The 20,988-nt window shown below is 59.0% G+C and overlaps 7 protein-coding genes across 7 annotated transcripts; 5 read left to right on the top strand and 2 right to left on the bottom strand.

Annotated features, from left to right (window-relative positions):
* On the bottom strand, nucleotides 1-2,051 carry BKCO1_2300041 (c6 zinc finger domain containing protein; the record flags this gene model as incomplete). The annotated part of the gene is made up of 4 exons (XM_020272990.1): nucleotides 1-543; nucleotides 626-1,076; nucleotides 1,153-1,896; nucleotides 1,975-2,051. The coding sequence occupies 4 exons, from the start codon at nucleotides 2,049-2,051 to the stop codon at nucleotides 1-3; spliced, it is 1,815 nt and encodes a 604-aa protein (XP_020130693.1).
* Nucleotides 2,052-4,333: 2,282 nt separating this feature from the next.
* Nucleotides 4,334-6,891, bottom strand: BKCO1_2300040 (cytochrome b561 ferric reductase transmembrane; the record flags this gene model as incomplete). Its single annotated transcript, XM_020272989.1, has 3 exons — nucleotides 4,334-6,271; nucleotides 6,325-6,689; nucleotides 6,744-6,891. The coding sequence occupies 3 exons, from the start codon at nucleotides 6,889-6,891 to the stop codon at nucleotides 4,334-4,336; spliced, it is 2,451 nt and encodes an 816-aa protein (XP_020130692.1).
* Nucleotides 6,892-10,824: 3,933 nt separating this feature from the next.
* Nucleotides 10,825-12,545, top strand: BKCO1_2300039 (acid protease; the record flags this gene model as incomplete). The annotated part of the gene is made up of 2 exons (XM_020272987.1): nucleotides 10,825-11,398; nucleotides 11,449-12,545. 2 exons carry the CDS (start codon nucleotides 10,825-10,827, stop codon nucleotides 12,543-12,545), a joined length of 1,671 nt encoding a protein of 556 aa, XP_020130626.1.
* Nucleotides 12,546-12,841: 296 nt separating this feature from the next.
* BKCO1_2300038 (carboxylesterase family protein) lies at nucleotides 12,842-14,607 on the top strand (the record flags this gene model as incomplete). Its single annotated transcript, XM_020272986.1, has 2 exons — nucleotides 12,842-13,160; nucleotides 13,268-14,607. The coding sequence occupies 2 exons, from the start codon at nucleotides 12,842-12,844 to the stop codon at nucleotides 14,605-14,607; spliced, it is 1,659 nt and encodes a 552-aa protein (XP_020130627.1).
* A 654-nt stretch (nucleotides 14,608-15,261) lies between these two features.
* BKCO1_2300037 (oxidoreductase) lies at nucleotides 15,262-16,353 on the top strand (the record flags this gene model as incomplete). Its single annotated transcript, XM_020272985.1, has 4 exons — nucleotides 15,262-15,703; nucleotides 15,758-16,046; nucleotides 16,100-16,254; nucleotides 16,310-16,353. 4 exons carry the CDS (start codon nucleotides 15,262-15,264, stop codon nucleotides 16,351-16,353), a joined length of 930 nt encoding a protein of 309 aa, XP_020130620.1.
* Nucleotides 16,354-16,756: 403 nt separating this feature from the next.
* On the top strand, nucleotides 16,757-17,560 carry BKCO1_2300036 (uncharacterized protein; the record flags this gene model as incomplete). Its single annotated transcript, XM_020272984.1, has 2 exons — nucleotides 16,757-16,857; nucleotides 16,921-17,560. 2 exons carry the CDS (start codon nucleotides 16,757-16,759, stop codon nucleotides 17,558-17,560), a joined length of 741 nt encoding a protein of 246 aa, XP_020130621.1.
* Nucleotides 17,561-18,160: 600 nt separating this feature from the next.
* On the top strand, nucleotides 18,161-20,781 carry BKCO1_2300035 (uncharacterized protein; the record flags this gene model as incomplete). The annotated part of the gene is made up of 2 exons (XM_020272983.1): nucleotides 18,161-18,189; nucleotides 18,252-20,781. The coding sequence occupies 2 exons, from the start codon at nucleotides 18,161-18,163 to the stop codon at nucleotides 20,779-20,781; spliced, it is 2,559 nt and encodes an 852-aa protein (XP_020130618.1).
* Between the last annotated feature and the right edge of the window lie 207 nt (nucleotides 20,782-20,988).

Here is a 20,988-nt window from a genome sequence, read left to right as displayed (position 1 = left end):
TCAGCCGGGGAAGCCGCCGTGCTGCGGGTGCGCCTGGTATGCACCCTGCGGCGGTGCTGTCGTCGTGCTCTGCGCAAACCCCATGGCCGTCGAAAATGTCGGGAAGCCTTGGCTCTGCGGCACTAACGGCGGTGAGACCTGCATGTCAGGGTAGGGCATGTTTCCGTGGCTGGCCTGTCTGACTGGCACCGGCATGCTCATCGGTGGCGGGGATTCGAACGGCGTCGGCTCGTGTGATCCCACGTGTGACCCCTGTGCTGACGCTGAAGCCGGACTTTCGTACAGCTCCTCGAGACGTGCGTTGGCAGGCGTCGATGTCGCGCTCAGACCACGTGGCATGGGCACCGCCATGTTGGGTAGCACTTCGTTGATCTTCTGAAGAAGCAGGGCGAGATAGCGCGACTGGCCGCCGCGGAGGGTCGAAATGAGGTTCAGGAAGCGGCCGAGGTAATCGCGCGGGCCAAGCTCAAACGAGTGTTGCTCCATCGGCACGCAAGCCATGACGTCGGTCAGCGTGCATGCCACGTCGAAGAGCTTCTCGATCTGCAGGGCAAAAATGTCCATGTTAGCAGCCTGCACTTTTTTGGGTTTTGCTCGTCGCGGCACGCCTGTTTCAGACACTCACCAGGCCAACTCCGTGCACCTCCATCGCCTGCTGCGAAAACTGGCTCGACATGGTGATGAGATCCCGCGCGATTTCGATGGGGTACTTGAAGCTCATCGTGCTGTCCGCCGACATGGAAGAGATGAAGCCGTGGCTTATGGCGAGCTGCCAGACCATTGTGCGCAGCCATTGCTGCGAGGTGCGCAGGTCCACGGCCTGCACTTCGGTGCCCTCGAGATAGCCGGGCAGCGCGTCCGAGAGCTGGTTCTGCATCTGGGCGAGCCACGACGGCAGGCAACCGGTGCGGACCTTGTTCCAGAGGCCCATGAAAGTGTGGTCGAACGGCTTGTAAAGATTGATGAGATGGATGAAGCCCGAGATCTGCATGCGCTCTGTGGGATCCTCGTCCTGCGTCGGGATTTCAATGGTGGCGTCGAGCGTGATGGGGCGGTGCTTGTGGAGGGCGTATGCTCTGCAGGGTGGTTTGGTCAGCTCGGGCGAATTCTCCACAACACAACACAAAACAACACCACGGCACAGGAACGGACCTCTCTTGGATGAAAAGCAGCCAGTACAGCCGCCGCCGGCGCGACGACTCGATGAAGTCACCCGTCTTGTACGTCTCCTCGTCGTGCATGCCCAGCAGCTGGGCATGGGTCGTGGCCTCGCGCAGATAGTACCATGCCGTGTTGTGCTTGTCCAGGCACTGGTAGCTGCTGAAGAAGAAGAAGGAGGTGATGACTGAGTAGCGGGTGGGGTTCTCCATGTGGTTGTAGCTCTTTCTCACGCGCACGGCTTCCTCGAGCAAGACGTGACCGAAGCTGAGGTTGGGGATCGGGCCTTCTGGACCCCGCGGCACGATGTTCGGCGGCAGGGACATGTTCGGCTGGATGAGCATGTAGGCGCAGAGGGCGGCGATCATGCAGTAGGCCTCGACGTTCTGGTCCATGCTGAGGATGGCCTCCTGAATGCGCTGGTGGTGCAGGATGGGCTGCGAGGGGTACAGGTTCTGGAAGAAGAAGTCGACGCAGGTGTGGATCAGGTCGAGGGACATCAGGCCGGGCTGGCGCTGCAGGGCGATGTTGTGGGCGTTGTACAGGTCCGGGAAGCCGCTGGCGGCCAGCTGCGACTGGCGCTGCGTCTCGCGCAGCTCGGAGAGCACCTTGGCGCGGCTGCCCTTGGGGCCCTTCTTCTGGGGGATGGCATTGTAGGTGCAGTTGAGGCCGGCCGACACGCAGTTCTTGCACGGCTTGTGGCCTTCTCCAATGCACTTGACCTTGCGGCGGTGGCAGCTGTGGTGTGGTCAGACGGGAGCAGTGGTGGCATGGGCTGGCAGGCGCAGGCGGCGGCGGCGGCGGCGGGGCACTCACCTGTCACAGGCGCGCTTGACCGGCGTGCTCGAGGGGGTGGAGGACATGGTGGACTGGTTGGCGAGAGCCTTTGCCATTGACTGCGAGGGCTGGCGGGCGGCGCTCATGAGCCTGGGCGCGGGCGGCGTGAAATAATAAAGTTGGTCGACGACGTTCTGCACGCGCACCGCACAGCATCCGACTTACCTCATTGTGCTTGTCCTTGCACATCCTCTAGCGTGGCCGGCCCAGCCTTAAAACTAGCGCACTTTGGAACCGAACATGCCCAGAAGTCAGGAACGAGCTACAGCACGCGCGCCCTTGGCCGCGGAAAGCGCGAGCAGGGGCGATGCTTGCAGCGTCAAGGCGGCGCCGCCAGCCCACTCCCAGGCACGCCGCACCCAAGCCTCCTCGTGCGCTTCACGCCGCCGGACAGCTCTGCGCGCGCGTCTGGCCCGTGGTGGGGGCCTGGCGGCGGCTCCCAACGCCAATCCCAATTGCGTCCGAGGGCGATATCAAAATTTGATCGCTGACCCCACTTTGTCGACGGCAGCAGCGCGTGTCAGTGCGAGCGCGACACACTGCGACATGCGGTGTCCAAGTCCATGCCCACTATGGCGTCAACGCGTTGCCGGCCAGCTGTCCGCCAGCGCCGCCAGCGCCCTCTCTCGCCTTGCCTGCCGCCGCAGAGCCCACGCTGCGCCCGCGCCGGCCGGCCACCGCCACACGCCTGGCCCTGCCCGGCCCTGCCCTCACCCTCACCCTCGCTCTAAAGCGCTGCCCGACTGCCGCCTCGCCCGCCAGCCCAGCGTGCGCGGGCCGGGCGCATGTCGTGTCGCGCGCGCGCAGGAGTGGGAAGAGCGCGCGCGCGCGCTGCGGGCAGTCGAGCTTGACCTGGCTGCGGCATATGCTGCCGAATGAATCGCGCGTATCGAGGCCCGGGACAGGCCGCCCGCTTTCGCCTTGGGGGGTTGCGTTTCCTGGGTCCGGAGGGGTCATGCTGCCATGATGCGTACGAGAAGGCTACCTTTGCCCAGGAGTGGCCGAGGGCGCGAGAGAGCAGCGCAGCGCCCTCTATATACGCGCAAGACGCCCCAAAAGGCCCTTCTGCGGTGCGCTTCTGGCCTGCCTTGCGCCCTGCACCGGGCAAGCGGGCAAGCGGGTGCTCGCCGTTCGCGGCATTGATGGCCCGCCGCCGGGGAGCTGACGATGATGTTGCCCCATGACTCGAGAGCGGGAAGCCGGCGCAGCAAACCGAGCGGCCAGGTCGCTTGCTGAAGCAGAATCCGGCCAGCGTCGTCCGCATCGTGAAGCCCCCTTGTCCCCTTGTCTGCCGTCTGCCATTCTTGCCATAGTCGCCCTTGGGCCTCGCGCCGCTGATGACATCTGCCCACGCCGCAGGATGCGTTCCACGAGTCGGTCAACGAAGTGTGCTGGCTGTCAGTTGAGCGCCTGCCGCGGACGTGCGCTTACGCGATGGAAAATGGGCCAGCCTGAGACACCAAGGCGAAGGAGAGCTCGGGCTGCCGCGTGCCCAGCCCTGCCCGAGTGCGACGGCGCGAGAGAGCGCCGGAGCCAGGACGGACGGGTATCGAAGGTCGTGCGTTGCGCGTTGCGCGTTGAGCGGCCGATGACGGGCAGTGGTGAGGACGCGAGACAACACCACGTCCAGATCAGACGAAGCCCCTGCCTTTAAGCGACGCTGCAGTGTGCGACCACAGAGCCTCACGCCCGCGTTGCTGGCTGCTGTGCCGCTCGCCAACGGCCAACGGCCGTTGCAAACCGGGCACCGCTCGTTACACAACAGCCGCCATGACGATGACGACGTCCACCTCGTTAAAGCGAATCACCTTTGGATTCGGCGCCATTACTTGTACAGGATACCACCAGCCACAACCCCCAGCCCCATGCGCCCAACAAGGAAATTGACCCGCCTCCGCAAGAAACCGTGAGCTACAACCAAGACCACCGCGCTCCCGAGTGCCTGGTTGGGGAATTAGAACCATGCATCGAATCAAACACGACAAGCTCAAGCACCTCCACGTGCAGACCATGCGCCATCGCCATGCTCGCCCAATGCCTTCCAGAAATACGCAGAATGAAGAAAGAAAGAAACCAAAAAGTCAGACCACCCTCGCCGCATGATACCGCCAATTACGCCCTGGGCTTTTCTGATCCGGGTCCGACTGCTACGCCCCCCCGCTCGTACGTCTGGTTGTATGTATGTACCAGTGATGCTGGCCCAGACCATGTTCGTTGCGAGAGCCTCTTGGCCACTATCGGCCTTCGAGATCTCTGCAGGGCAAGGCGTTCGTCAGGCGAACTCCACCCCAGAAGCAATCTCCACGCCAAGCTTTCTTAGGGATGACGCCTTCGCCGCCTACGTGAACTCCACCCTGCTCCCTGTTCCGCCACCTCTTGCTAGCCTCGCCTGCGCCCGCTCCGCCCTGCGCCGCCGCCGATTGCTGTCGGCTCTGCTCTGCTCCGTGCCAGCTGGGCTGAAAGGGTCACCTCCGCTGCCCAAGCTGCCAAGCCCGCTCATGGTGCCTGCCGGCGGCGGCAGCCCCGTTGCCGATTGAGGGGACGACTGGTGTTTCGGTACGGGTGGAGGGCCCGGCGAAAGTGGGTGGTCCATCGTTGGGAGAGGAGGCACAGTCGACTCGGCTTGGGTTGTAGCTGAGAATCGACTTCTGTCCTTCTCCATGTCTGCTGCCTGTTGTGCCTCCATCATTTCCGTGCGTCGCCAGCGTTCGTCACCGCTCACGGAGCTCAGACTGCCCGCGCGCTTGCGCTCGCGCCGCCGCGCCTCTCGTTCGGCTGCTGCTTCCGCTTCGCCCAGGCGGCGCAAGGTGACGTGGCGACCATCTTTGTGCATCTTGACCTTGACTGATACGGGCGGCGACGTAAGGTTAGTGTCACTGCTGTGTGGTCGTCGTCGGCTATGGCCTCGCCGCGATGCTGCAGCTCCGGCTACTGCAGCGCCAGTACCAGCCAATGCCGCATCCCGCTTAGAGTGACGGCGGTGAGAATGCCTGCTTGGCGCCGCATAGAGCTCGGAATCCGAGTCTGCGTACATTCCGCCAGCGGGCACGGGCAACGGATCGTGTGGTGGTGGAGGTACCCCCGTCAGGTGGTGTGTGCCCTCACCGACCGTCTCGATTCTGCTTCCCATTGTGGGTCGTGTGGGTGTGACCGGGCCAGGGCGAGGGAGCGAGTGGCGGGAAAGCTCAGGGTTGTTTCCCCTGAAGTCAAAGGTACTTTCAGTGCCATCCGAGTACCGCCTGCCAGGTGCTGTCAGAGGCGTCCCATCCCCTGTGAACCTCCGCCGATTGCTGTCCATCCGCGCAATTCGCTCGTTTTCGAGATCCTGCTGCCGCATGTCCTCCACCCGTGTCTGCTCCTTATCCTTTTTCCGTTGGCCTAGCTTGTGCTTAATGAAGCCAAGAAGGCCCAGTGCCATGAGGCCGTTTCGAGCACCGTGGCCATCACCGTGCGGTTCATCGCGAATGCTATCGAAGCTCTCCCGGTCATCCCAAGAATCGATGGAATCGCCGCTTCTTCTTGTGTGGGGGCCAGTTCTGCGCACTGGGCTCCCCGAAAAGGCAGCGTCCTCTGCTACCTCGCTCTCCTGGGTGCGTCTGTAGCGGTCTGCAGCGTTTCCAGGAGAAGCGGGAGCTCGGCCTTCCTCGAGTCTACTCAAATCCGTCTGCGTGACAGAAGTCGCTCCTCCAGGCGGGGGTACGTAGCTGCTGACGACGCTCTCTTCCTCCCGTTTTCTGCGATTGAAAAGACCCTTGACAGCCGCGAGCGCACCAAGGCCTGCAGTAGCACCCAGCAGTCGATCGCGCCACGTATGGCCACGGCGACCGCCATCTTCGGAATATTTCTCATCTAGATAAGATTCATCATGGTCGTGGCGGGAGCCGGGCCGGCGGTGTGATGTTGTAGGCCGCGAGCTGAGGACGGTATGCTGTTCGGTCACTTCAGAGCGTCTTCTACTCTGCGATCTCCTGCGCATTTCTGCCAGTCCGGCTCCTGCGGCACCAGCAGCAGCCAAAGCGCCAAGGCCGCGTCGATGGCTTCGGCGACTCTGTCTATCGTCGGTCACAGCTGTGTAATCAGAGATGTACGTTCCCGTTTCATCGAATGCGCCGACCGGCAAGTTCTTCCACGACAGGTAAAAGTAGGCGAGAAGAAGGCCGAATCCCCAAACGGCGTAAAGCACGAAAAGCACCTTGGGAGAGCCCCAAAGAGTGAGACCAAGTGGGATTTGAACGAAGCCAAGGATGGCAATTGCGCGTCCCAGCCATTGGTGCATCTGACAAATTTTAGCCGGCCGAAAGGGCATAGAGAAGAAGGATTGAAACTCACCATCAGCTTCAAGGGAATCTTGAAACGCTCCCTGCCCTTCTCTCTGTGGTGAATGAGACCGCCACCAATGGCCTGGACGAGAACGAGGACGAAGATGGCCAAGCCGATACCATGATGCGGGTTGGTAAGACTCCTTTCCGGGCCGACAGCGAACCACCCAAGTATGAAGACCACTGTCGTCAACAGAACGGTCAAGATTTGCAGCCATATATGCATGCGCAGAGCTAGACGAGGATTGCGGTGGTAGAACCGGGCCATGAAAATGGCGGCGGGGACGATGGCAAGAAAGACGATGACGGCGACAACTCCATGGCCGATTATGAGTGGTTTGTAGCCTGCCAGCTCCTTGAATCGGTTTCCCATGCCTGCAAGCTAGTCAGTCTTGTGTGAAAGCTGGCTCGGATCAGACATTAGCTTACCGTTGTAGCGCATGGTGTCAAAGTTCAAGCCCATGAGGTTGGGTAACAGAAAAGTGTTCCTCTCTGAATCCCAAGTGCCGTCGCCGACATACATGGTGCCGGACGAATACTGGCTGCTGCCCGGGGCGGCAAGCCCGTCCGTAGACATGCTGGGACGTTTGTGGTGGTGTCCGGTAAGAAGCGGGTGTACGGGTGGCGCGGATCGAATCGAAAGGTAGGCGGATGGGCGGATGGGTGGATGGTATATGCGCGAGGACGGAAGAAGTCTATAGCATGGGGAGCTGGTAGTTTGATGTTTGTATGTGCTGTGCCGTCGGCAATTCGCGGCGACTGGAAGCAGGCGGCAAGGAACAATGTACAAAACGAGTGCGCAAAGAGAGGCCGTAACGGTCGTGCAAAACGTGAGCGAAGGCGACAGGCAGAGGAGGCTCAGCCGCGAGTGGAGACCGCGGAGGGAGGCGCGGTGGTGAGGGCGGTGGGGAGGGCAGTGCTGACGACAGAGGTGTGGAGGGCGGAGGTGCGGAGCGTGCCCGACGGCACTTGGTGGGGCGCTGTCGCGAGGTGTGAGGAGGGCTGCGCTTGTCCGGGGAAAGGTTTCGAGAAGAGGTCGCGGGCGTGTCGTCAGACGGTACACTTGGGAGAGCGCGAGAGAAAGCAGCTGCAGCGCGGTGCTGGTTCCCTGCGTTGCAGCTTCCAGGGCTGGCAACCTGCTCTGCTGGCCCAGCAACGACGGCGCTGATTGGCTGGCGGCGGCGGCGCTAGCGGCTTCCCAGCCACCTCTCTCACCTTCCCGCCCTGCCTAGGCGCCCCAGACAGCGCCCGATAAATTCCACCACTGTCCTCGTCGCGCGTCGAGGCGAGACACGACACGTTACTCACAGCACAGCGCATATGTCTCGCGCCTCGCGCCCGCGCTGTCGCCTCGTTGCGCAACCGGTCGTGGTTCCGTCACCGCGCCGGACACACCCGCCTGATCCACGACAAGCGAAGTGATCCAAGCTCCACGCCTCCTCCGCACTTTGCTCAATCCATTGGCAGACGTCACTCCAGCTTCCAACACACACAGCGTCTCCAGCGTACCTGTGCGCCCGCTATCCTCTGTCCGACTCGTGTCCAGCCCCACCGCTCAGCCTCAGCACCCGAATACCTCTGTGCGACCGCTATTTCGCGCTTATGACGCGCATCGTGTGTCCGAAAGCCATGACCACGGAGATCACTGGCCCACAAATATGACATTGATGCGCACGTTGCCCAAACAAGCAACTTAAATTCTCAGTCGTAACTGACGATGGCCGCCCATCTTAACGAAACATGCGGCTATTCCATCGCAACGCTACAGGTCTAATGCCATTGCCCAAGCTAAGCCTGAAGCATCCTCTCACGATGATTTGGGATTGCCAAAGCATAGTCGCAAGTTACTACTTCCTCTGGCAATGATGGTGTCTGGCGACACATGCTTGGAATAGTCAAACTCCATATTTACTTGAGTAGTATGTCTTCCCCTCTTTTCTTGAGTCCTTGTTGCTACTTCCGATTCTGCTCCTTCTTTGCTGGTGTTTATTCAAAGTCGTTTCGCCTTCGCCATGGCTCCGCGACGGCCTCCATGATCCTATTAATCACGGGATTCTCTGACATCATTTCATATTACCGCCTGTTATACCCATAACAGCTTTGTCAAAAAGTAATTGCTCTATCAATGACCAGCCATCACTTTACCCAGCCACGATACCAATCAACAATTCCCAAAACCCCTGGTCAAAAAGACAACGTAGTGCCATGACTAAGCCTGCACGACCTGGTCAAGCGGAGAACCTTGCGCATCCTCTACTTCTTTCACCGGACCGACTAGTGAGTTTGCGCCACAACCGGTCCTTCGGTCAAAGTCGGCGGTGTTTGGAGTAGTGCGGTTGATGCAAGCGCTTCCCCCAGGATTGGACCCACCAGCGTCTAGGCCATAGAGAAAAAGCATTCGAACCGCACCTCTTACGCAACCTGCATCATCCCCGCCATGCTATTGTACTAGGTAGTCCAGGCCCTAATCTCAGCCTCAAACCAGCCTCATTGGTCATCCTGGACATCAGCCAACAGGCCCCTCGTAGCTATAGAACCCATACAAGAGAATTGCTGTCTTCGCGGATCGCCGAACCAATGTCTTGAGCTGAATTCTTGAATTAGTTCGACCGGGAAGTACCGTGCCGCCACCATCCGACAGCGAACGCTGCTCATTTGTATCCCTGGGCGGTTGCTCTACAGTCAGAGGACCTCCACGATTCCCCAAAGGGCTAAGCCATGTTTTTCAACTGCCCACAGGAGGGAGGTAGGCGTGCCATGTATCCTCAAGATGATCTGTCGGGCGGTTCTGTTACTCCTGGTCTAATTCCTACCGGTGTCAAGGTTGGGCAGTTGGTTGAGGATGGTTGGTTCGCTTCAAGCATTGCTTACTGAACAGCTGACGGCATGTTACAGTAGATGGAGATAATGGTTTGCCGACCCATCCTCCATATATTCATGTAGGCATTGTTCATGTTCCAAGTCTGGATCGCTTGGGCAGGCATGAGTTCCTTGGATACGCCACGACGTCAAAAAGCCAGCTCAAGACTTCCACTCACGCCAAGCTATTGGCAAGGACTCTATTCCGTAGCGTACCATACTTGATCCACACAGATACGTCCTAGCTGAATTCGCGGTGAGTATCTTTTGATGTGCTTAGTGATGTTCGGAGGCGCCTGACTTATTGTATTTGACTGCATTCAATGACTCCTTGAACGTAGCGTTGAAACGATGACCAAAGGGTCAAGACGCCTTGATTTCACGTCACTTTTCTTCCGCAGCCACGTTGGTGCACGTTTGTTTTTCTCACAACCGCTAGGTATAATGAAAGGTGTTTTGGCACAGCAAGCAATTTGTTACGGCCAATTGCCATATATTTGTTGGCAACGGGTTAGCATGCCCGGCAATTATTTGGGGGCTTTCAGCGGGTGAATTTGTTTCCTCTTGATTCTCATTCGCAGGAAGTTGTGACAGTCAGAAACAGCTACCACGCACCCTACATGTTCGAGGTCACGCGCGTGGTGTTTGTCGCTTCTGATGTCACGGCCATGACCAAACAAGGGTTCACAGGTGTACCGATAGCCTGGTACACTTGGTTGAGCCGCGTTGCCCCGGGATCCCGCACGGACGGCCGCGAGTATGGTCATGCGCCATGTCCCCGTCCTCTCTCTGTCGTCCTACCTACTTAAACCCTTGGCCCCGTCGACCAAACACCTTCTTTTCTTCTCCAGCTCTCTTTGCCTTTTGGCTTAGATCAAGTGCAGTACCTGTTCTTTTTAGTTTAATCTCTAGAACGCCCCTACGGGGGCACTTTTATTGATTAAACCAGTTTTTGGCAACGGGTCGAGCGGCGCGCTGAGCTCCGCTCAATCGACGCCGACCACAGTGTCGCCGGTATTGCACTGCCTCTGGCTGATGCGAATGCAGTGGTTTGGCCTCTTCGCCACTCGGCAACTTTTCGTTGAGCACACTCACATGCGTGGGCACTCGAGGAAGAACTAGCTGAGATCAATGGCAAGGTGCATTCGGATCACTTTGCGTTCGTTCTCGGCCATGGCCCTACTGATATTGACCACCCGGCTCAGTTCGACGATGCGCTTTCATGCAGGGAGAAGGAGATATGGCGCAGTGCTCAACTGCCATCGCATCCACCCTCGACCCAAGAATCAGTATATCTCACTGGTCATCATTACTGCCACTACTGGCCTTCCGGGCACAGCACGATTCGCTGCATGAAGAAGAAGAAAAGAGAAAAGGAAAAGAAAAAGACTAATTTGCGGCCGCCGAGAAGATGGGGGCCAAGACGACGGCATGAGGAGCGTGACTAAGCGTTGATGGGGCACGAGCGTCAGCTCTCATCCCTAGCCGCCGGCCCTTGACCAGGCGCTTCGCCCCATGACAACTCATTAAACATCTGCACTTCCGCCCATGTCTGTTTCTTCGCCGACGTAACCGCCACCTGCCTGCTCCGTCGCAGCTCTTCCCGGCGCCGCGGCTTACTCGCCTGATTCCTGTGGACTCGCGCGTCGCGATGAGTTTTCTGCGCCGGCGTGCAGACGCAGTGTCGGCGCCATACACGGTCCCGAACACCGGCCAGTGGGACGGAAACGACGGCTCCTGGTCCACTTTTCGCCTGAGCGTTGGGACGCCAGCCCAGGAATTCCGCGTTCTCGTATCAACGCGCGGTCACGAGACTTGGGTGCCTGCTCCTGACGGCTGCACCGCCGACGACCCTTCCGACTGTGCCTCTTCGCGCGGTGCTGAGAACAGCGTAGGCTTCCAGACCAACAAGTCGTCGACCTGGGAGTCCGTGGGCACCTACACCCTGGGCCTCGAAGACGACCTCGGCCTGAGTGGGGATGGGCTGTATGGCTACGACTCGGTCCGCCTAGGCAGCAGCAGCGACGATGCCGCTCTGCAGATGGACCACCAGCTTGTTGCTGGCGTCGCCGACAAGGAGTTTTACATGGGAGTGCTGGGCCTGAGCCCCGTCTCCTCCAGCCTCGATAGCACGAGCGACCCCGTTACCAGCCTCCTGGACAACCTGAAAACAAACAACTCCATCCCAAGCCTGTCGTACGCCTATACCGCTGGCGCCTACTACCGTACGCCCCTTGCTCTCCGTAGCGACACCTGTACTGATGCTCCGATCCAGGCAATGACAAAGTCCCTGGAAGTCTTCTCTTGGGCGGCTACGACCAAGCCCGGTTCAATTCGCCCCCGACCTTCAACTTCAGCTTCGCCGACGGCGACACCAGCAATCTAATGGTCGGCGTGCAGTCTATCACGGCGTCCAACAGCCTGATCGGCGTCGCGGCCATGACCCACACCGGCCACCTCTCCCTCATCGACTCGACCGTGCCGGAGCTGTGGCTGCCTGAGGACGTGTGCGACACCTTCGCCAACAACTTCGGCCTGACCTACGACAACACCACGGACCTGTACCTCGTCAACGATACCATCCATTCCCGCCTCACCGACCTCAACCCAGAGTTCACCATCAAACTGGGCGACCAGATCTACACCAGCGAGTCGAACAGCACCAACATCGTGCTGCCGTACTCGGCCTTCGACCTCGAAATCTCGGCCCCTGTCTACTCCAACGCGACGCGCTACTTCCCCATCCGCCGCGCCGCCAACGACTCGCAGTACCGCCTCGGCCGCACCCTGCTCCAGGAAGCCTACCTCGTCGTCGACCACGAGCGCCGCAACTTCACCGTCGCCCAAGCCAAGTTCTCCGACCCGCTGCCCGCCGCCGACGTCGTCACCATCCGGTCGCCCGATGACGACGAGACCGACGGCACATTCGGCAGCTCGACTGGGCTCAGCACTGGCGCGACCGCCGGCATCGCTGTCGCCGCATCTGTGGTTGGCGTGTTCCTGATCGTGGCCATCATCTTCTGCTGGCGGCGCCGGAGCAAGAGAAAAGGGGCGGAGCAGAAGGCCAACGAGGCATTGCAGCTGCAAGAACAACAACTGCTGCAACTACAACAACAGCAACAACAACAACAACAAGGAGAAGCGGCCAAATGGCATGGCTTCTTCCCCGCCGAGGTCGACAGCGGGCAGATTTCGGAGATGCAGGCGTCGAAACATGACCACATCAGGGGCAGAACCGAGCTGGACCCTGGCAAGGACAATGCGTACGAGCTGGCGGCGGCGCATGTGCCCATGGTGTATGAGATGGAGGCGAACGACCCTGCGCGCAGGCACGAGGCTCCGAACGATCCGCGGTTTTCGTGGCAAAGGTAATGCGGCTACCTTCCCCGCATTCGGCCTCCCGCTCCCCCACAATCTGTCCCCATCTGTGCGCCTGTGGCGGCCGGGAAAAATACTGCGTCCCATATCCGCTGGGGAAATTAATCCATCCACTCCTTATGCTCCTCGCACTCGCTTGCTGATTTAGCCGCACTGCAAGCAAATGAGCGAGCCCATCTCCATGCTGCTCAACCGCCATGACGGTCGTCCTGGAGAGGTACTTAATTCTCTTTTCCCTCCTCCTCCTCCTCTCCTTATTCGTCCTTCTGTAGCGCGTCTTTGCTCCAGGCATGAGGTTATTCAAGACGGCAGCGCAGCTTGCCGGCGCGGCGTCCGCTCTGGCGTCCAACTCGTCGTCCACGCCCACGGCCAAGACGATCAACGGCACGTACGCGGGCCGTCACTTGGCCGGCTGGGACCAAGATGTGTTCCTCGGCATCCCATTTGCCCAGCCGCCCGTTGGCCGCTTGCGTTTCAGGTGGCCGCAATCGCTAAACACCTCCTTTTCCGAAGTCAGAGACGCGAACGAGTACGGACACACTTGCATCCAGCAGAAGAGCACACTGGGCATCACGGACAACAACGATGAGGACTGCCTCAACCTCAACAGTACGACAAAAACCTTTTCCCATTTGTGCCCATAGTTCGAACCTGGAGAGAAAAGGGAAAAAGAAAAAGAAAAGGAGGGACAAAGCTAACAGAAACTTCGTTCCCAGTTGTCCGCCCAAGTGGCTACACCAACACGAGCAGTCCGCTCCCCGTCCTAGTCTGGATCTACGGCGGCGGCCTTTCCGCCGGCTCGGGCGCCGACCCGCAATACAACCTATCGGGCATCGTGAAGACTGCGGCTGACGCGGGCCAGCCCATGATCGGCGTCAGCATCAACTACCGGCTCAGCATCTGGGGATTCTTGCAGTCGGCGCAGCTCCTCGCCGAGGGCAGCGCGAACGCGGGCCTGCTGGATCAGCGCCTCGCGCTGCGCTGGGTGCAGGAGAACATCGGCGCGTTCGGCGGCGACCCGTCGCGGGTGACGGCGTGGGGCGAGAGCGCGGGCGCGCAGAGCATCGCGCTGCAGATGCACGCGTACGGCGGGCGCGACGACGGGCTGTTCTCGCGCGCCATCCTCGAGTCGGGCGGGCCCACGGGCGCGTCGCTAAACACGCTCCCGCACTACAACGCCGCCATGGAGAACCTCACGCGCACCGTCGGCTGCTGGGGCGCGTCGGACCCGCTGTCGTGCCTGCGCGACCTGCCCGCCGCGACCCTGCACGCCGCCCGTCCCAGCCAAGTGTGGAACCCGCTCGTCGACGGCGACTTCCTCACCGCATACCCGTCCGACCTGCGCGCCGAGGGGAGCTTCGTCAAAGTCGCCCTCCTGACCGGCGCCAACACGGACGAAGGCACGTCCTTCTCGCTGAAGTACAATCTCGACAACGACACGGCCCTCGCCAACTCCCTCCTCTCCTGGCGCAACTACGCCCTCTCCCCGCCCACCGTCCGCCGCCTGCTCGCCCTCTACCCGGACGACGCGACGACGCCGAAGCCGCCCTTCCACGTGGCCCCGTCCGAGCCCTTCGCCCAGTACGGCACCCAATGGCGCCGCTCCGGCGCCATCGGCGGCGACCTCGTCATGGTCGCGCAGCGCCGCGGCATGGCCGAGGCGTATGCGGCTGCCGAGCAGGACGTGTGGAGCTACCGCTTCGACACGCCGCTGTGGAACGCGCCGGCCGCGACGGGCGCGAATCACTTTTGCAACGTCGTCTTCTCGTTTCAGAACATCAGCGGCGCGTTGGGGCCGTATCCGAGCTACAAAGAGCTGAGTCTGGGCATCGGGCGGGCGTATGCGAATTTCGTAGCCACGGGCGATCCGAACGGGCGAACGAACGGTACGGGCGAGGCTGTTGCGGCGCTGCCGCACTGGCCAAAGTATGAACTGGCGGCGCCGGTGAACATGGTCTTGATAGCTAATGGGAGTTTTGTGGAGGATGATACGTGGAGAAAGGAGGGGATTGCATATATCAACACGCATGGAGTGTTGAGGGAGTTGTTATCATAGACGCATCTTTTCCTCAAAAAATACGAGACGAGGGGAGGGTTTTTTCCAAGGGGTTATCCACACAACAATTTTTGTCCATACTTTAGTCTTCTCTTGCATCCGCGTCCACTCGAGAAGTTTCTTTTGCCTTGTCTTTTTCTAGAGGTCATCCACCCCGACCCACGTTCCACTCCCAACCGTTAATGCAGCCACCACAAATTTCGGGCCGCGGCTAGGATTCTCGAAGCTGCCCGCCATATTCCAAGCGGAAGTCGAGCGGCCATGGCTGACGGGACCAGGGCGAGAATCTACGGCGAGGGCAACATTGGTAGCCCTGATGATGGGGCGAGAACCTGAGCAGGCGGTAGCGGGGGCGGTGGATCCAGGCGGCGACGCTTGTTTGCGGGTTTCGGGTGCGTGACGGGGCCTATTTTTGGATAGCATGAGGCTCGGCGGGGAGAGCGGAAGGGTGGGTGGATGCAGTTGGGTGTAGTTAGAGTTGCGGTCCGTGCCCCGGTCGCGTCACCAGCCGTTACCTAAGCTGCAGTCAAAGGCAGTTGCGCAGTGCAAACGTCATAGGCGGGTAATGGAGAAGCGACGCCTGGAATAAATATCCCATCGCCTCTCCGCTCTCCTCGCCCAGAAACTACTCCAATTCCCTCAACACCTCACAAAATGCCGCAAGAGAAGCCGATTACCGCCTACCCCAGCGTTGAGCTGCAGGAGCAGAACCAGGAAGGTGGCCCTGGTCTCGACGCCGAGCTCAAGCCCGCCGCCAACTTCACCCAGCTGGAGTTTTGGGGCGACGACGGCAAGCCTTATCTGAAAGAGTACGAAGGCCGCGGCCTGCTGAAGGACAAGGCTGTTCTGATCACCGGTGGCGACTCCGGCATTGGCCGCTCCGTGGCAATCCTCATGGCACGGGAGGGTGCTGATGTCTCCATTGTCTACCTGCCCGAAGAAGAGAAGGACGCACAATGGACCAAGGCCCAGATCGAGAAGGCCGGCAGACGAGCCAACCTCATGGCCTCGAATGTGCGCGAAGAGGACGAGTGCAAGAAGGTGGTCGATGGCCACATCAAGGCTTTCGGCAAGCTGAATGTGCTGGTCAATAACAGTATGTTGGTTGGATCGACGCACTTCCCGAACAGACTTTAATTGCTTTCCACAGGCGCAATGCAGGAGATCTCCAACGAGTTCCGCGACATCGACTTGCAATCAGTGGAGAAAACCTATCGGACAAACATCCTCTCCATTTTTGCCATGACCAAGTTTGCTCTTCAACACATGAAGCGCGGCGATTGCATCGTCAACTCCAGCTCCGTGGCTGCCTACATGGGCAACCCTCAGCTTGTCGACTACTCGTCTACCAAGGGCGCCATCACCACTTTTACGCGTTCTCTGGCCCAACAGCAGGCAAAGCACGGCATTAGGGTCAACGCCGTCGCACCGGGAATCATGTAGGTCTAGCCGTAAATTGTGATTCATAACTCGTCGTGCTAATGGCACATAGCTGGACGCCGCTTCAACCAGCCACAAAGGGGAACCCCCCGGAGGTCATGAAGGGCCTTGGGGTCGGCGAAGCCCCTCTTAACCGGCCAGGTATGCCAGTCGAGATTGCCACCGCTTACGTCTTCCTTGCCAGTCCATACGGATCTTACTTCACAGGTATTTCTCCGGCGAATTCATCCATGGCCAATTCAACACTAACAAGCTTCCACAGGCGAGACTGTTCATGGCACTGGAGGTTTGGAAGTCCAGGGTTAAGCATCCCGTTTTTCATGAGATACGTTGTTACTTTAGCTTCGTCGTAGAGAAGGGGATACCATGGGCTTGGCCTACATAGATTATGGTAATGATACTTGGGAACCATTTTCGGTTGTCCTTGACACAAGTATTTCTTATTGCAAGATCTTCGTCCAAACAAGTTTCCATAGTGCTTTTCTCTTACTAACATCATGGATAAATTGAGCAGGCGGGCAACAGCTGTCCTAGATTGGTCAACTGAATGGTTGGTCAGGATGACTGGACGCTTCTCGATCAAGCGGATACCAGAAGCAACCTGACAGCAAGTCTTGGTGAAAGCAGCAACGAAGCACCGACAGCAATCTCTGCTTTATAACCAGCGGACACCGCTGTAGGTGGCGCATCCGCCAGATTCTACACTTCAATGCCTTCGTCTTCCCGTAACGCACCCGTAACTAGCTTTCCACCTCCGACCGCGCTTCTGGCAGGTCTACCCAACATGTCCGATGATCATGCCTCTAGCCAGTGAGTACAGCTCCCTACCTCCTTTCCATCATGCAAGTGCTAAGGTCGCAATCCCCGGTGCAGCGACGGTCCCAGCAACACCCGCCTCAACTTTACCCGCTGCGACAACACCAGAGGCAACAATCACACGGACTCTCCCGAAACGACTAGCAACACTGTCCCCCACGAAAAAGTCACCGTCAGCAATGACTCCACGGGCAACATCCGCGTCACCCCGACCAACCCGCGAGACGGTCCAAGTAGCGATGGCCCCAATAGCGGCGTTGCCACTTCCGACTTCCCGCCCCTTCCTACCCGCCCCAATAACCTTCTGATGGGAGAGGTGCGCCGGCTCAAGGAGGCACTGGAGTCTGAAAGGGGCAAGGTCACTATGCTAGAGAAGGAGCTCGCGCTGCTCGCCGCTGCTAGGCGCTGGCTCAGTCAGGCGCCTGCCGAGGTCGCCGCGCTCATTTCCAGCAACGCCACTGAGAACGAGAATGCCGCTTCCGCTGCTGCTGTCGCTGCCGGCGCTGTTGGTGATCATGGTGGCGATGCTGTTGGCATGGCTAGTGTAGGCGGGGCTGATGGCAATCATGAAGGATTCAGGGAGCGCACCGGCAATCCGCGCAGCAGCTTCTTCAGCAACACCCGCATCGGCCCTTTCTACCATTGTCACGCCGACCAGGATCGGGACTCGGGGGATGCTGTCAATGGTCGCGACTGATGCGTCCGTGGTAGGGGCAACGGGTGTGGCCGTGGCTGATGGAGCGTGGCGGATGGAGCGTGGCGGATGGAGCGTTGCTGCTTTTCCCGCATGGACTATGTTGGACGGGGGAACCTTGGTTTCCAGGGCACCCGGGTGCTTGCTACTGAGATTATTCAAAGGCGAATCATTGATAGAGGTGGCGTGCTTCTTGCAGACCGTTTTGGAAGTGACGACGCCGCCGCATGCCCGGCAGGGTGGCTCGGCGATGATGAGATTCAGATATTCAGCGACAGGGAAGTTGCGTACCCTAGGCAAGGAAGCCACATATGGTAGGCAACAGACCTGCTGAACGCCGTGCACGGGCTACTGCGGCCTTCCGTCGGCACGTGGTATCGCATTTGATTACTGTCACTGCCAGCTTCGTTTGCTCCACTTCTCGCCTGTTTCCTTGCCCGCTGCCAGTGTTGCCTCACCCGTCTTATTTAAACACCTCTCCTTTACAGAAACCGCCACCTCTGCTTCTTCCATCTCACCCAACCTCAATCTTTCAATCAGTCAACCTCATCCAACTTGCGCACTCGAGCAATTGACCCATGCTCATTCTCGCGAACAGCCACCATGACGCGCGAAAAGCCTAAAGACCATGTGTAAGGTCAACAAACCGCAAAGAACTGGAGTGTCTCCTGCTAACCAGCTTCACCTGCTGCAGTGCCGACCTTGCCTATACCCAACACTTCGAGAAGACCGAACAGAAGGCAAGCAAGCCCAAGTCCTGTCCACGCATGCTCGGCGAAGCTTTGGGGCATCACAGCGCGTCTTGCGTACTCTCGACCCGCGAAGCCCGCACTGCTGAGTTTGTGGCCGCTCAAGAGCGAGAACTTAAGTTGCTTCAAGGATGCCGCAGAGAGCGTCGACGTCCTTTTCCTCTCACCGTATCGAAACAGCCCCATCGCGCTAATACCGCCGTTCAGGACACACCCACCCCCAGCCGGGCCAGCAGTCTCCCCCGCCAGGTCAAGCGTATTGGTGCCTCTCGCACCCGTCTCCACGAGCCGGTCAGCGATACAGACCAATCGCCATCGACGCCACCTCGTCTGCCTCACCCTCGAGGCTCAGATCTGGCGCCTACAGTCAACGATCGCACTACCTGTGGTGTCAAGAAGTCGGATGACGCCCACAAGGTCTTGCATAGACTTTCCAAGGCCTTGGACAGATACCGCCACCCAATATCCCACCCCCACCGCGCTACGAGTATGTACGCATTGAACACATCTCACAACAGCACCTCGCGCCCAGACGGCGTCATGGCCACCGACATCTCACTCCCCTCGTTCGACGACTTCCGCGGCAACTCCATTGAGATTGAGCTTGACAGCTCCTCTCTTCCGTGTGAGATGCCTCATGTTCCCAAGGGCCGCGTCCCTGCCAACAGCGTTGACAAGGAGGGCAATGACGGCGTATATCGGGCCACGAGCATTGTCGACATGACGCCGTCCTTCCATCCCAGTTCTGGTGATTCTTCGAACAGCTCGTCCGCTCACATGTCATCCGATGTCGTTCGCGGTTCGTTGAGGGCAGCTCCGTCGAGGCGCCTTCAATATTTGGATTGCAAGCCCGAGGCTGAGCTGGTAGAGTTGCGTGCTGCGATCGCCAAAGATGTGGAAGGAAAGAAAGATCACAACCAGCTCGGTGAACCTTCTACTCTGAGTGACGGTCTCTTACCTACCAGCATTCCATCGAATTTTCGCCAGCGCTTGGTATTTCTCAATCCGCAGGGTAGATCGACACCCACGGACATCTGTTCTTCGACCGCAGGCTATCTTTCCGACTTCCGTCAGATGGCGGCGAAGATGGAGATGCTAGAAGCCAAGCTCAAGACGCAGCAGAAGATGATCAATTTGCAAGAGGTGATAGTCAAGACGCAAAAGGGAGCTTCCGAGGCGCAGCTGGCGACAATAATGACACTGCTCAAGGAACAGGAGGCGACGATCGAGATACTGGAGGAGATGATCAAGGTACAGGGGGCGATGATCGAGACCTTGCAGGATGAGATCGATAAGGACACGGATCTTGATGCTGAATCGGCCGTCATGCAAACGATCAAGAAAATGGACGCTTCCAAGACGTCGACAGACAGACTTATCAAGAATCTGAAGAGCCATCTGGATGGCGGGATCAAGTGGCGCGACCCTGCAATGGCAGAAGCGAAGTTGGAGATGTTAAAGAAACTGGACGAGATCACTATGAGACGCGGCGGGTTCTCAAACACACACAAGACTGCCGATGCTGAGAAAGAGAAGCTGGAAAAGAAAGTGGAAGATCTTGGCAAGAAACGGGACGATCTCTTCGACTCACACAAGACTACCAGTGCCGATGAAGGTACTGCCAAGGAATCTACAGGTAAGGGCACTGCTGCGCATCGTTCTCCCAAGAAGCGAACCGCTAGCGAATGGGGCATGGGTCCCCATGGCAATGGTGGATTTCGCTTGATGTGCCGTGAGGCTCCTAGCAGCAGCAACCGTCCTGGCTATGGTTTTGTCCAGGAACACCAGGGTGGGGCTGACAGCTCTGACCGTCCCGTAACGGAGGTTTCTCTCCACACGGCCTCTTCCAGCACTGTGCCTGGAAATGAGCGTCACAGGCCGGCCCTTGATATGACCGGCCAGCATGCTGTTAGCGTCAGAACCTTCTCCAAGGGCGAGCCGCCGATTGCTCCTGACACCAAGGATGTACTGCGTCCGGCTTCATGGAGGCAGAAGCAATTGGAGAGCGAGGCGCTGGTGCGCAACCCATCTGACCATTACATGATGCTGCTGAAGGAGATTGAGAGGGAGGAGACTCTTGATACTTTCAAGCAAAATGAGGGCGTCTCCGACGGTGCCGCTGCCAAGGCCAGGAATGACAAACTAATGGTGCTCGGGAAGCTGTGGTTTGGCAACGTGTCGTACCCTTACTCGGACGAGGCCAGGAACAACGACACCAACCGTCAGGCATTCATCAGGAAGCTCCTTGGTCTCAGGCGTCTTCAGAGGGAGAAGATCATGTGTGTCCTGAGGGAGAGGGCTGCCAGGAGTGATGAGCACAGTGACGGACAGAGCAAGGAGAAGGCAGTGGGAGTTGGTGAGAGGGGACTCTTTGACCGCAACGACGACGACGCCGATGCCGACGCCGACGCCATCATCAACACGGTTCAACGTGGCAAGAGGAAGATCAGGTCATGGCAGGCCAAGACGGAGTAGACGGACCGGTTTCCTTGTTGCACTCTGGGATTGGGAGGCAGCAAAGACAGCCAAGACGGAGTGTGGCAAGGAACAAAGTGCAAGTGGGGAATTTTGGCTTCGTGTTGATTTCTGGATAGCTGATAGGTATCCGCACAAGGCGGCGAAAGGCTAGAAGCGGCGGCCAAGTAGCGAGGCAATAGAAAGTAGTGAAAAAAAGCATCTCGG

The sequence above is a fragment of the Diplodia corticola genome, assembly GCF_001883845.1.
Source record: "Diplodia corticola strain CBS 112549 chromosome Unknown scaffold23, whole genome shotgun sequence".
NCBI lineage: Eukaryota > Fungi > Ascomycota > Dothideomycetes > Botryosphaeriales > Botryosphaeriaceae > Diplodia > Diplodia corticola.
This window is presented reverse-complemented; position numbering and strand designations above follow the sequence as displayed.